The sequence below is a fragment of the Rana temporaria genome, chromosome 4, assembly GCF_905171775.1.
Source record: "Rana temporaria chromosome 4, aRanTem1.1, whole genome shotgun sequence".
NCBI classification, from domain to species: Eukaryota; Metazoa; Chordata; class Amphibia; order Anura; family Ranidae; genus Rana; species Rana temporaria.
The window spans coordinates 12,627,323-12,641,332 of record NC_053492.1 but is presented as its reverse complement, the minus strand read 5'-3'; the positions used below and the strand labels follow the sequence as shown (position 1 = coordinate 12,641,332).

General features: G+C 44.7%; 1 protein-coding gene across 1 annotated transcript; it reads right to left on the bottom strand.

Annotated features, from left to right (window-relative positions):
- Positions 1 to 7,300: 7,300 nt before the first annotated feature.
- Positions 7,301 to 12,629, bottom strand: LOC120935915. The gene is made up of 2 exons (XM_040347944.1): positions 11,376 to 12,629; positions 7,301 to 11,342 (listed from the first exon to the last, which is right to left on the bottom strand). The coding sequence occupies exons 1-2, from the start codon at positions 11,997 to 11,999 to the stop codon at positions 7,473 to 7,475; spliced, it is 4,494 nt and encodes a 1,497-aa protein (XP_040203878.1). The 5' UTR covers positions 12,000 to 12,629; the 3' UTR covers positions 7,301 to 7,472.
- Positions 12,630 to 14,010: the final 1,381 nt, after the last annotated feature.

Genomic DNA, 14,010 nt, shown 5'->3' with positions numbered 1-14,010 from the left:
TCCATTATGATGTCCTTGTAGAGATCCTTGTGTCCTTCTAAATACTCCCATTCCTGTATGGAGAAATAGACAGTGACATCCTGACAACTTATAGTGTTAGTCAGCACCCCGTTGATTGCAGGCAGGCGATAGGTAGACCATGATCCTTCCTTGCAGACCCCTAGAACTTGGACTCATCCCCTCCACTGGCATTCAGCTGCCGCTGGAGGAAAATCCAGGGCACCGGATCCAGTAAATGCTGTTGCTGCCTGCTGCCCCTGTTTTCTGGGCCCCCCTATTTAATTCCCTGCCCCCGCCTCATCTCCCCAGTGCTGCCAGCTCCCCTCCTCTCCCGCTGGCTGCTCCAGGGGATCCTTTCAGAATAGAAAGCAGGGGAAGGGGATGATAGATATGTAATTTACTGACTTCTTCCTTTTTTGAATAAAAACAGTGAGTGAATACTCCCACTCCTCCATGAAGAAATAGACAGTGACATCCTGACACCTTATAGGAACCTGACACACACAATGATACAGTCACCATCCAGACACATCCCTTGTCTGTTACTGGATAATGTCCCAGAATTCCCGGCACCACTCACCTCTCCTGTCAGCAGCTCCATCATCTTCTTGGTGACTTCTAGAATCTTCTTTTTGCTGTTTATCTCAGGTTTTAGGAAGTGAGGTAGAAGCACTGTGAAGGTCATATGATCTCCAGACTTCACTGGAGGAAAACTCTATTAAAGCAAAAAGAGTAATATCATATCACATTCCCAGAATCCTCTTCGGTCAAGTCTGTGTTATAATAATAGAGATAACAGTGATGTCATGTCACATTCCCAGAATCCTCCTCACCTCTACAGTCAGGTCTGGGTTTTATTAATAGAGATAAGAGTGATGTCATGTGACCTCCCAGAATCCTCCTCACCTCTCCGGTCAGGTCTGTGTTTTATTAATAGAGATAAGAGTGATGTCATGTGACCTCCCAGAATCCTCCTCACCTCTCCGGTCAGCAGGTAGATGATCTCCAGGGTGAGGTTTAGTATCCTCTCAGTCATGTGACTCATGTCCTCCTCCATCCTCATTGATGTGGTCATGTGATCTATACAGGTTTCTCTGTAGACAGAAAATTAATCGGGACTGTATTGGTTGTACATTATTGAGATAGGTGAGCTGCCTCGGTGAGAATTGCCACATTTGTAGGAAGCTGCTTCCCTCTACTGTTTTTAGTTCTAAATAGCTGTTGCTTGGTAATTATTAAAAGACCTAAATGGTTATAGAAAGGTACTTTTTTGACCCTGCTAGCTGTGTAAGAAGCCTTGATTGGAGAACTGTGATATCTTTATACAGGGGAGTTTCCAAGAAGGAGCGACAGATTTGGACCACATGACCTTCCATGCAGAAGCTGTTGCTGTATTTCATCCAGGGCAGAGGCAGAGATTATTAGCAAGTGTCCCCGAGTTCTAAACATTTTACTATTGCAGCTTCTGTGTGTGTCTGAAGTTTGGTGACAGAAGTGTTTTTGTCCAATTGTTAATATCTCACATGCACAGTGCCAGATAGCTCTGTATGTGCTAGTGTATGTGTGTAGTGGACTCCTTGCAGTATATTATTCAGTACGCCTTTTTACTAAAGTATATATACACGGCACCTGCTACTATAGTTAACATCTGCAGTGTAGCATAGTGGCGCGTCATCTGAATGCTACACCAGAATGAGGCAGGGCTGATGAAGCCTCCATATGATGTCACAGAGGAACATGGTGACACGGTACCCAGTGGCAGCTGCAGAGAAAAGGATCACAGCAGGACGACGCTGGATCCACTGTGTAGGTGAGTTTCTTAACTGTGACCGTCCCAGAATCAGGTAGGGGGAGAATAAAAATATTGGGCAGAAGGTGAGTATATTCACTCAGAATGCGGTGGGACTGCACTGGGTGCTATTTCAGTGCAGTCCCACTACATGACAAGGCAAAATGTCTTGTCTCTGGTTTGCCTGGTTCACACCACTGTGATGCGGTTGTGTGCGGGCAGTGTGTGTGCTGAAAAATGTATGTCAGAAGTTAATAAACTACTTTTTTCACCGTAGCGCAGTGCGAAGCAATCCACCGCCTCACACTGCGGCTAGCAACTGATCTTAGTTAAATATCCCTGACTTTATAATGCAGTTCATTAAAAAAGTTAACAGTCTGATGCAGAGATCGGTGCAATGAACTGTGGTGTACCCGCCCTGGAAAACCAAATTCTGCATTGTAACACAGTGGCTGAATTTGCCCCAAAACTGTACACGGTGTTAGGAAACCAACATGGTCTTCAAAGACAACATCATTAGCAGTATACTTAGGCCTCGTACACACGACCGAGAATCTCGTCGTAAAAGAAACATCGTTTTCCTCGACGAGTTTCTTGTCAGGCTTGTCGAGAATCTTGTCAAGCTTTCTTTGCATACACACTGTCAAGACAAAATCTTGTCGTTCTCAAACGCGGTGACGTACAACACGTACGACGGCACTATAAAGGGGAAGTTCGATTCCACTGGCACAACCCTTGGGGCTGCTTTTGCTAATCTCATGGTACTGCGTGTTAAGTAAAAGTTTGGTAAGAGACGATTCGCGCTTATCAGTCTGTTACAGCGTGATGAATGTGCTATTTCCATTACGAACGCTACTTTTACCGAAGGTGCGCTCCCGTCTCATACTTTATTCTGAGCATGCGCGTGTTTCTAAACATACACAAACGTGTTTCTCGTCATAAACCAGCCCGACGAGAAACACGACGAGGAAATTGAGACTCCCTGAGAGAAAAAAGAGAACATGTTCTCTTTTTTTCTCGTCGAGATATACGACGAAAAACATACACACGACCGTTTTCCTCTGCAAAAAAAGCTCTGCCACCAATTTTCTTGATGGATTTTGTCGAGGAAAACGGTTGTGTGTACGAGGCCTTAGACAGAGTGAACTTTGGCTGTGAAATTGTTCTTTTTCACAATGAGCTTTTCTTTCAAACACCAGCAGCATCCCAAGCTACTATTCCGTGATTTGTTCCAGTAAAAATACATTTTTGGAAAGACATGTGAGTTTTCATCACCTGGTACCCAAAGTGCTTTTTCTTTTTTTTTTTAAGAAGCAGGATTGCTCTTTATTTGAACACATATGTGGTACATGATAGACAACAGGTATCCAGACAGTAATACGAAGCAAAAGGGAATCTATCCTACCAACTTGGTATGAAGGTACACAGAATACAACAAGTAAAAGGGAAAAAAACATGAAAGAAAACAGAATCAGCGCAGTCTGCCATGTAAACAACTTACAGGAGCAAGTGCAGTATTCACAAAGCACTTGCTCCGTAAGTTGCGGCGGCGTAGCGTAAATGGGGCCGGCGTAAGCCCGCATAATTCAAATGTGGAAGGGGGGGCGTGTTTTATGCTAATGTGTGACCTGACGTGATTGACGTGTTTTACGAACGGCGCATGCGCCGTCCGTGTACATATCCCAGTGTGCATTGCTCTCAAGTACGCCGCAACGACGTATTGGTTTCGACGTTCGACGTGAACGTAAATTACGTCCAGCCCTATTCGCAAACGACTTACGCAAACTACGTAAAAAATTAAAATTTCGAAGCGGGAACGACGTCCATACTTAACATTGGCTGCGCCTCCTAATAGCAGGAGCAACGTTACGCCGAAAAAGCCTTACGCAAACGACGTAAAAAACTACCGCCGGGCGCACGTACTTTCGTGAATCGACGTAACTGGGTAATTTGCATATTCTACGCCGAAAACAACGGAAGCGCCCCTAGCGGTCAATGTAATATTGCACACAATTATACGTTGCCGCATTCAAGTTACGTTGGCGGAGGAAGCCTATTTTTTTTGCGTATCTGCCTTTGAGAATCGGCGTAACGATACGCCGGCGCAGATTTCAAATTACGGCGGCGTATCTGGAGATACGCCGCCGTAAAAGCTACCTGAATCTGCCCCAATGTATGCAAGTAAAGAAACATACACATATATAACCAAGATCAACATTCAAACCATGGTTTTTCTTATACTTCCGGGGGCAGTTTCTATTAATATATGTCAATTTGTACATAGGCAGCACCCTGTTAATGTTGTATTCCCAAGAGGATACTGTAGGAGGAGGGGGAAGCCCAATTGAAAAGTATTTCTTTCTTCTCATAATACAATAAATAGGAGATCAGAAGCCTAGTGTATCTAGGTCTTCGCTCATCATCAAGTATACCCAGCAATGCTAGTCCCAGAGTGCATGGGAGAGACAGCTGTAGATGTGTATTGATAAGATCAAAGATATCCAAAACTGTACCACCTGCAGGCATGTCCAGAACATATGAAAATAAATGATCTCCTCCGAGAGACAACGCGTACAGTCAGGGGACCGCTGTGGAAAAATGTTATGCAATCGCTGTGGCGTAAAATATACTCTATGCAAAAACTTTGAATTAATTTATCTTCAGACACTATAAACAACCTGGAGCAGTCCTCAAAACATTCCTCATAAATTTCTCTACCAAGAGCTGGTATTTCCACATTCCAATGGTCCCATAGCCTATCCACACTAAGCAGGGCCATATAAAGTGTAGATAGGGGTTTTGAAACTGATTCCTGCACTAGGAGCTCTTCAATCGGATCCATACCTAACATGGATGGATCCAGGAATTGAGAGCGAATAGCATGTTGCAATTGTCAATTGGTAATAACGGAAATACATCCAGACTGAACCTAGCACACAAGTCTCTAAAGGGTAACACTATCCCTGAAGGCATAATATCACAGACTCCAAAAACCAAATCTGGCCCAAACCCAGGGGTCAGGAATCATCCTAAGATGAGGAAGGAAGGGATTTCCCCACAAGGGGTTATAGGGAGACCAACATCCAGGATTCCTGAAGCACGATCTAGCAGCTGTCCAGGCCCATAGGGGGTTCTAGTTAGAAGCGGGAGGGATGGGTACGCCACGGAGCCCCTATATACTAAGTTACCAAGCTCCGTAAGAGACCTCAGTAAGGCTGCTTCAAGACAGACCGGTGCATTAGCTATAGATCCCACAAACCACCAACGCACTGTAACCAATATGGCCGCCCAATAATATACTAGATAATTAGGAAACGCCAGCCCCTCCGCAACTCACCGGCAGCTGAAGAGATAACCTTACCAACCGTGGCTCCACACCCGCCCGTAGGAACAAACTCACACATCGCTCAAGTTCCTTAAAAAATTTGCCTCTCAGCCAGATGGGACAATTACAAAACACATAATTGAAATTGGGAAGGAAAATAATTTTTAGTATATTAATACAGCCCCTAAAGATTTAGGGGTAAGTTAGTCCAGGAGGAACAATGCAAAAAAACGGGTGTAGATTGAAATTGTAAGACTTGGTCACATCACCTGTCACTCTTAGGCCCCGTACACACGACCGAACATGTCCGCAGACCAGTTTCAGCGGACATGTTCGGTCGTCTGTACGTCCGACCGGACAATTTTCCGGCGGATCGGACAGGTTTCCAGCGGACAAATGTTTCTTAGCATGCTAAGAAACATGTCCGCTGGAAGCCTGTCCTTCGGACATGTTCGGTCGTCTGTACGACTTACCGGACATGTCCGCTCGGCTGAAAGCCCTTGCATGCGTCGAAGTGATTCCACGCATGCGTGGAAGCATTGACCTTCCTGGGTCGCACACGTCTCCGCGTCATCGACGGCGCGGCCACGTCACCGCGTATCCTGTACGTAGGGATTTTGGTTTGATGGTGTGTACAACCATCAGACCAAAATCCGGCAGCGGACATGTCCGATGAAAACGGTCCGGCGGACCGTTTTCATCGGACAGTCCGTCCGTGTGTACGAGGCCTTATGCCCAAGTATTTAAATTCCAGTAGAAGTACTAGCCCCCAAAATAATATTCATTTTTGTAATATCAGAAAAATACAGGCGTGCTTGTATTAAAGTGGTTCTAAACCTCAGACATCAACAAAGCGCTTGCGTAGATCGTTGGAAGGCATTATCCGACGATCAGAAAAGCGCGAAGGCAGAATCCTCCGCCTACCAGACCTGTCACCGCTACATGGTCACCTCCTGTGCCCTTCTCTGTATTCAATAGATTACATGTACAGAGTTCACATAATCCGCCCCAGCTAATTTACCTGTGGCCGCCTTTCTGTGCTCTGTCTGGGACAAGAAGCGTAGAGAACCCGGTGGGCACCACATTGGGAGTATTTTTGTTGTGCCTAGGCTAATCTTCCCTACCTAGACTGATCATTGACACTTTCACAAGAGGCCGTCTGTAGTGTGGAGAGTGGCAGATAAAAAGTGTGAAATGGCCCAGGTTGTGCAGAGGGGTTGAGATCGTGTTGGGGGTCGTGCCTCATGACTAAGAGGTGGTAGAACGGTGCGGCCTGCCCCGGTGGCAGACCCAGCGATCTGTCTTTGCTGATCGTCAGGTCTCCGATGCATCTGCATAGATCAGCATTTTTCGACAATCTGCACCATTCGATAGAACATCGGCCCTGTAATTGGTGAATTATTTTGCCCCCTGAAGGGGTTAATCTAGGTTTCCACACTATATATGTGTGTATCATCATCTGCTGGAGATAAAAGACGTCACAGTGACTATGGAGGAAGAGGACGGAGATGACGGCGTTACTGGGTGTAAATAGAAAATAAGATCTTATTACCTCCTCTGCTGCCACTTCCAGCAATGTCTTCTCTCTACTTCCTCCTGACTCACCTCTCACCCAGAACTTCCTGTCTGTACCTGACATCACTTCCTGTATTTCATAGAGACTTCCTGTTTAGGTATAAGGGCGATCCCCACCTTCAGAGGAACTGCAGAAACGTTTTGTAGTGTGTAGATTCCTTTGTCATTTACCCTATTTGCTGTTTCTCTTTCCTGAGTGCCAGATTTTTACACCTTTGTTGTTTGATCGCTCAATAACTGTTCTGTATCAGCATCGGTTGTACCTGTGACAAGCTTCTTGTAGACCCAGTCTGTAAGGATGTATGCAGCAGGTTGAATGATGACTTTAACAGACAGCTTACTCAATGAATAAAGACTCCAGAGGTGTTTTCCAATGCTTCTTTATGCTTCAAGATAACAGGGATATAAACATAGAGGCTTTTCCATAGGTAAATTTCCAATGAAGTTACAAAGCTCCCACACTCTGCAGACTTTTCAAGCAACTAAGCAAAGATGGGGTTTAGAGCAGGAAATGGTGGGTGGGAGCAACCAAACTAGCCAGAACAGCAGGGGGGTAAGGATCATACCAAATAACATAATAACATAACATGTAATAACTGCTAGACAGTAAAAGCTGCGTGACAGCACACTCCCCGCCTGGTATCGTGAGATACCACTATACTCTACATTGTTTTTCTTTTACATATTATTAACATTGCATACAGTAACATGCTATCTAGCCTTCTCAAGTCTATAAGCTAGCTTTATTAAAGGTCTTAAGTGGCTCCTTCACATAACACTGAATCAGAATTTTTGGAAGCAGGCATTATTAGGACTGTCTCTGTGACTGGACTCAGGAAGGGTTTTTGAAGCCCCATCCTTAACGATCCTGACTTCCACACTTCGGACTCTTCCATCATCACTGGTGATGGCCTTTGTAATAAGTCCAACCGGCCACTGGATACGGTGAGCTTGCTGGTCTTTTAGCAGGTTTGACTTATTTAGTCGTCCACCGACTCGAAGCATGCCTTCATTGTCGATTATTGGGTTCAGTTTGAGTAGTGGGCTACTCTTTGAGACTGGTCTATTGCCTCTCAAGCATTTAATCTCTTCTGCAAAAACTTCTTGCACAAGACGTATGACGAACAATTCTGCGTTCTCGTACTCTAACGCATTGGGTGACTCCTTGCAAGTGTGCCATCCATGACAAGACGATGTCTGATTGGGCTTGCGGAAAGTCTGGGCAATATGTCTCAATCTTGTTATAGTCTTGACCAATCTTTTCCAAGACGAGAAACGTTTAAAGCGTCTTGCTTCCAAGTTTCTTCTTGAGCAGATGTTGGAACTCAATGTTATCACTTCAGGGCGGATTTCTGGATCAGTATCTGGATCCACCAGGTGGAAATCGATATCTTCTTTTGAGTTTGTAGAAGACTGGTCCGATAAAAACTTGGGTCCTGAAAACCAATTGGTTTGCGTGAGGACACCTGCTGGCACTGACCTCGTTGCAATGTCTGCGGGATTCAAACCAGTTGGGACATAGTTCCATTGTTCAGGTCTACTGACTTTTCTTATTCGTTCTACCCTGTTAGCCACGTACGCATAGAACCTCCTTACGCTGTTGCATATGTAGCCAAGTACGACCTTGCTGTCAGTGTAGTACTTAACCTGATCAATTTCAGAGTCCATTTCATTTTGCAGGAATTCTGCGACTTCAACAGCTAGGGTTGCGCCACACAATTCTAATCTTGGAATAGTGTGAGCAGGTTTTGGAGCTAACTTGGCTCTTCCTAGTAGAAAACCGACATAGGATCTCCCGGAGGGATCTATGATCTTGAGATAAGCCACAGCCGCTATAGCCTCGGTAGATGCATCGCAAAAGACGTGAATCTCTTTCCTCAGACTTCTTGAAGTTGAAGTGGGTGAATAGCAGCGCGGGATATTAAGTTCTTTCAGTACTTTCATGGAGTTTCTCCATTTCTCCCATTTAGGCAGCAGGTCTGGTGCTGGTTCAGCGTGAAGGTTATCTAAAATCTTCTGCACAAATACTAGAAAGTGCTCTTGCATCTCAGGTTTGTTACAGAGAATTTTCTTAAGTGCAGCAAATCTGGTTAAAGCTTGTCCTAGATTGTTAGGGAGGGTAAGCCTTGGTACTCGGAAGGGTAATGGAGCTACCCAACTGTTGGAATTGTCCTTGAAGAACTCTTTATCCATAATCTTGATGAACTCCTTATCTTCGACTGAAGGGGCAATCTTGTTGTCATCGCAAGTAGTCTGGTACACTGAATCACCAAGGTCCTTCTGAGAAGTGAGCTTGCAGTTTATACCTTGGAGTGCTTGATATGGAACTTCGTTTTTAAAATCAAGTCTTTCCTTCACATAATAATGCAATGGACATTTCATCGACCGATAGGCAACATTGGTTTTGTAGGAAGCTACATCCAAGAGCTTGTGAGATTGGTCTAAACAGACTTCTCCTATTATCACCCATCCAAGATCAAGTTTCTGGGCCTGAGGAGCATCGTCTGGACCATTACATAACTCTCTTATTTTATGGACTCTAGGAACGTCTCTCCCTAGTAGAATCAAGATCTTAACATCCTTGTTAAGTGATGGAATGTAGTCAGCAATGTGGCTTAAATGGGGGTGATGACGTGCAGTCTCTGGTGTGGGGATTTCTTCTCTGTTGTTCGGTAGCTGATCACATTCGATTAGAGTTGGAAGAGGAAACTCTATGTCCTCATATTCTGATGCCACAATGAAGCCATGGGCTCTTCTTCCAGAAGTATTGATCTTTCCTGCACATGTCTGCAAGGTATAGGACCAGGCCTCTCCATGAATGTTGAATAGGTCAAAGAATTCTGGACTGGCCAATGACCGATTGCTCTGATCGTCGAGTATGGCATACATTTTTATGGAATTTTGTGGGCATCCTTCAGGAAAAACCCTTACAAGACATATCTTGCTACAAGACTTGCTATGAAGCCCTTCCCCACATACCTCTGTACACCTTGTGATTACGGGGTTGGCATGTTGCTGAGTTCTCTCCCCGCCATCATCTGATGTAGGCTTGGGGCTGCCGCCGGGTGAAGGTTTCCTTTTGAACAGGCCTGAATGAAGAGCGTCCACATGTTTGGCACTGTTGCACAGAGAACATCTGATGGTGATCTTACAGTCTCTTGCTAAATGATCGGAGGATGCACAACACTTGAAACAGATATTATGCTCTTTGAGAAATGACTTGTGTTCTTCAATAGGCTTGTCCTTAAATGCACGGCATTTGGAGAGAGAATGTGGCGCATTATGGATAGGACACTGTTGATTGAGATTGCTTGCCTTAATGCCTGTAGCCAAGACGTTGGATGCTACCTCTGTCTTCCTCACGGCAATAGGATACTTTAAATCCTTGAACTTACTGTTGGTGGCAATACCCCTTGAAGTGGTTAAAAGAGGGGTGGTTGTATCTGGATAGAAGAAGCTTGGGTCATTCTTGGATTTTGCAACCTTCCGCACGAACTCTGCAAAATAAGAAAAGGGAGGGAAGGAAACATGATGTTCATACTTATATTTTGATCCTACACTAGTCCACTTTCCCTGAAGATAACTAGGCAACCTTGCTACAATAGGATTCACGCCCTGAGCAGTGTCTAAATAGCTAAGACCTGGTAAACTAGGATCTAGCTTAGCAATTTCAAGTTCATGAAGGAGGTCGCCTAACTCTCTAAGCTTATGATTGTCCTTAACAGAGATCTTAGGAAAGTCATTTAGTCTCTGGAATAAGGCAGATTCAATGACTTCGGGACTCCCATAGTCTTGATCTAGACGTTCCCAGGCAGCATCAAGGCCTGCGTTAAAGTTATAGATGTAAACAGATTTAAGTCTCTTTACTTGTTCTGAAGATTGTCGCCCCGAATACCTTATTAGTAAATCGAGTTCTGCTTGAGGTTCAACGGGCAAGCTCTTGATTACCGCCTTAAATGTAGATCTCCAACTCCTGTAGTTCTCTGGGCGGTCATCAAATTTATACAGTCCAGTTGTGATCAATTCTTGTAAAGCCATACTCTTGCTGAGCTCCGTAGCGTTGATGCCTTCAGTTTTTATAGCCACCGGGGATACTGATGGTGCGCCGACTTGAGCCATGGTTGGTATCTGAAGTTGGCTGGTTGGTGGAGCGAAAGGTGTTGCAGATGGGTTCAATCTAGGTAAGGGTCTGACGTCTGAAGGTCTCGGAGCATTTGAAGTTGAAGAGAACTGTATCACAGGGGTCATAGAGTTCATCCTGTAGTCTTTTGCTGTACCCTTGTAATCTCTATTCGCATAGGGTTGCGGTGGCACGTGAGCCGCGTAGGTTGACTCACTTGATTTTGTGACATGCGGTAGTTGCGGAGTGTCTCTGTTAGCAGGTGTGTCTAGTTGACCAGCTTGATTTTGTGACACGTTGCCTTCTGGTCCACATGCTGGATGATCATGAGAAAAATCTCCAACTGTAGGTGGGACTGTGATGTCGTGGTTCTGGCTTAAGACGAACTGTAGGGTCCTTTCAATGGGGTCTTGACAAGCAGCCAAGCTGGGACAAGCTGCTCCTTCTTCTTCCAATAGGGCTTGTTCCAAGACGGATAATTCCGCCAATGCTACTTCCTTTTCTTTACTCTTCTGAAGGATTTCTAGCTGAGCCTCTGTTTCTGCTTGAATGCGTTTAGCTTCTGCTTTGATGGCTGCTTCTCTTTCAGAGCAGGCGGCTTGAACCTGGGCTGCTGCGACCTTCTGGCGAGCTTTGACTATTTGGTCGCTCAGTGTTGACCTTACAGAGCAGGACCGCAGTGACTTAGAGGATTTATGATAGGAGCGGGCAGATCTAGAAGATTTTCCTGAGTGTCTGGAAGAAGCAGATTTACAGGATGTAGTTTCATGTAGCTGTGCTAATCTACCTTCTATCTGTGCCTTTGCTTCAAGATATGTGCTATGCCTCTGCTGGTCAGTAGAAGTAAAGTCCATTAATTCCACTGCGGCTTCCTCCATGCTGTAATGTGACAATAGGTAATAGAACTTTTCAGAAAGTCTTTTATAATTCTCAAATGCCTTCTTAACCCTTGAGAGAGCAGTGTTCAATTGCTCAGGATTGTTGCTAGTTTCATTAGCGGTTTTTATACAACTTAAAGTCTTATGCCATAATGCAGTCAGGTTACTAGATGTTTCTTCCTTACTTGCTTCATAAACCTCTCTTGCCTTCAAGGATGGATGAGGGCCTCTAGCAGGATGAGCAGAATGAAGTAAGGAGTCTGCTTTATCTTGATTAAATGCAGGTGACTCTGTGGGATCTCTGTCAGACATAATGACAAGTGCTGTAGTTTTGGTGTCTTGTTACAAATCTGCCAGAGCTGAGCTCTGTAGTGACTTCTGATATTAGGCAGATTGAACTGAGGAGCTGGATATTTGTGACATCTAGTGCTGCAACTGGTTCAGACTGGATGGCTCAGCTCACTATCACTTTATACAGGCAGGAATACACAGTTATTTCAGTAGATTCAGGTATTGGATTCACAACCAAAACAGCTTGACAATGATAAATCCTTGGCACTTGATGAAGCTATGATACAGTCTTTGAGCAGTTCAAAAGGTACTTATTGCTCTCCAATAAAGGCAAAATCCCTGGCAGTGAACAGTTATGGAGCATTCAGTAGAAGGCTGGCTTCATACACAGAGTAATGCTTCTGGTGGCTGCAGCAGTGGCACACAGGCCTAACTCTCAGTGCACAGCCTGCAGATGGTATCCTGTGTTAGGATGTTTGTTCTTCACACACACATGTGGTTACTCACGTTTCTGAAGCTGCAGAGATAGCTGTGTGATGGATTCTTTTGGAAATTTACTGTTCTGTATCAGCATCGGTTGTACCTGTGACAAGCTTCTTGTAGACCCAGTCTGTAAGGATGTATGCAGCAGGTTGAATGATGACTTTAACAGACAGCTTACTCAATGAATAAAGACTCCAGAGGTGTTTTCCAATGCTTCTTTATGCTTCAAGATAACAGGGATATAAACATAGAGGCTTTTCCATAGGTAAATTTCCAATGAAGTTACAAAGCTCCCACACTCTGCAGACTTTTCAAGCAACTAAGCAAAGATGGGGTTTAGAGCAGGAAATGGTGGGTGGGAGCAACCAAACTAGCCAGAACAGCAGGGGGGTAAGGATCATACCAAATAACATAATAACATAACATGTAATAACTGCTAGACAGTAAAAGCTGCGTGACAGCACAATAACCACTTAAGGACAGAGCCTAGGGTTGCCACCTTTTCTTCAAACCCGGACACTTTAGGGGCCCACAGCTATTTTTTTTTAATAGTATAAACTATACATATATTTTGCTATTATATAACATTTCTAATCATATGAAGATAATAACAAGAGTCCCCCTTTACATCAGAGTCCACAAAGTCCCCCTTTACATCAGAGTCCCCCTTTACACCAGAGTCCACCTTTACATCAGAGTCCACAGCAGGGGCGGACTTACCATTGAGTCACTCGGGCACTGCCCGAGGGCCCCATGCCACTAGGGGACCTCATCAGGGTTGCCAGGCTCAGTAAAACCAGGGACAGTATGTAAAAATCTATGTTTTGTTTTACATCTGTCCCTGATATGTCCGAAACCGACATGCTTTTGATCCGACATGCTTTTGATGTGGCGTGGTGGCCATCTGCAAGTCCAGGGGCCCCATAATCTTCTATTGCCCGGGGGCCCCATGAGTTGTCAGTCCGCCCCTGGTGTTATATATAGGGAATAGCACTTAGCTCTGGTTCACATTGGAGCAATTTGCCATGCGATTTGACATGTCAAATTGCATGGTAATGGCACTAGCTGAATCAGTGCGATGCCCCATTTGTGGCCCTGCACGATTCCGAAAAGTAGTTTCTTTACAACTTTTGCTGACTTGGGGGTGCAATTTCCATAGACATCTGTGCAGAAACCCGCACAGATGTCTCTGAAATCGCCCACCAAACTCGCACTGACATGCCGGTATGAAATCGTGCGAGTTTAGCTGAACTTGCATGATTTAATTCCTGCTGTCATTGTAAACCTGGGCGTAAGTGAGTGTTATTCCCTATATATACACATTACATAAAATCATTGAAATGTATACACTGAGTGCTTTTCCCTAAGTCCCCTTTTACACTGGGATGTTTTTCATGCGCTTTTGGGCTAAAAATAGCACCTGTAAAATTTCTCCCCTCCAGTGTAAATGTGAAAGCCAGATACTTTCACACTGAGGCGATGCGCTGGCAGGACGTTAAAAAATGTCCTGCAAGCAGCATCTCTGCCCATTGAAATGCAGCGGCACTTT

Coding starts and splice junctions, on each gene's coding strand:
- LOC120935915 (XM_040347944.1), bottom strand. CDS start 11,999: ATGTCTGACAGAGATCCCACAGAGTCACCTGCATTTAATCAAGATAAA. Junction 11,343..11,375: donor AAAGAGAAGCAGCCATCAAA/GCAGAAGCTAAA, acceptor GCAGAAACAGAG/GCTCAGCTAGAAATCCTTCA.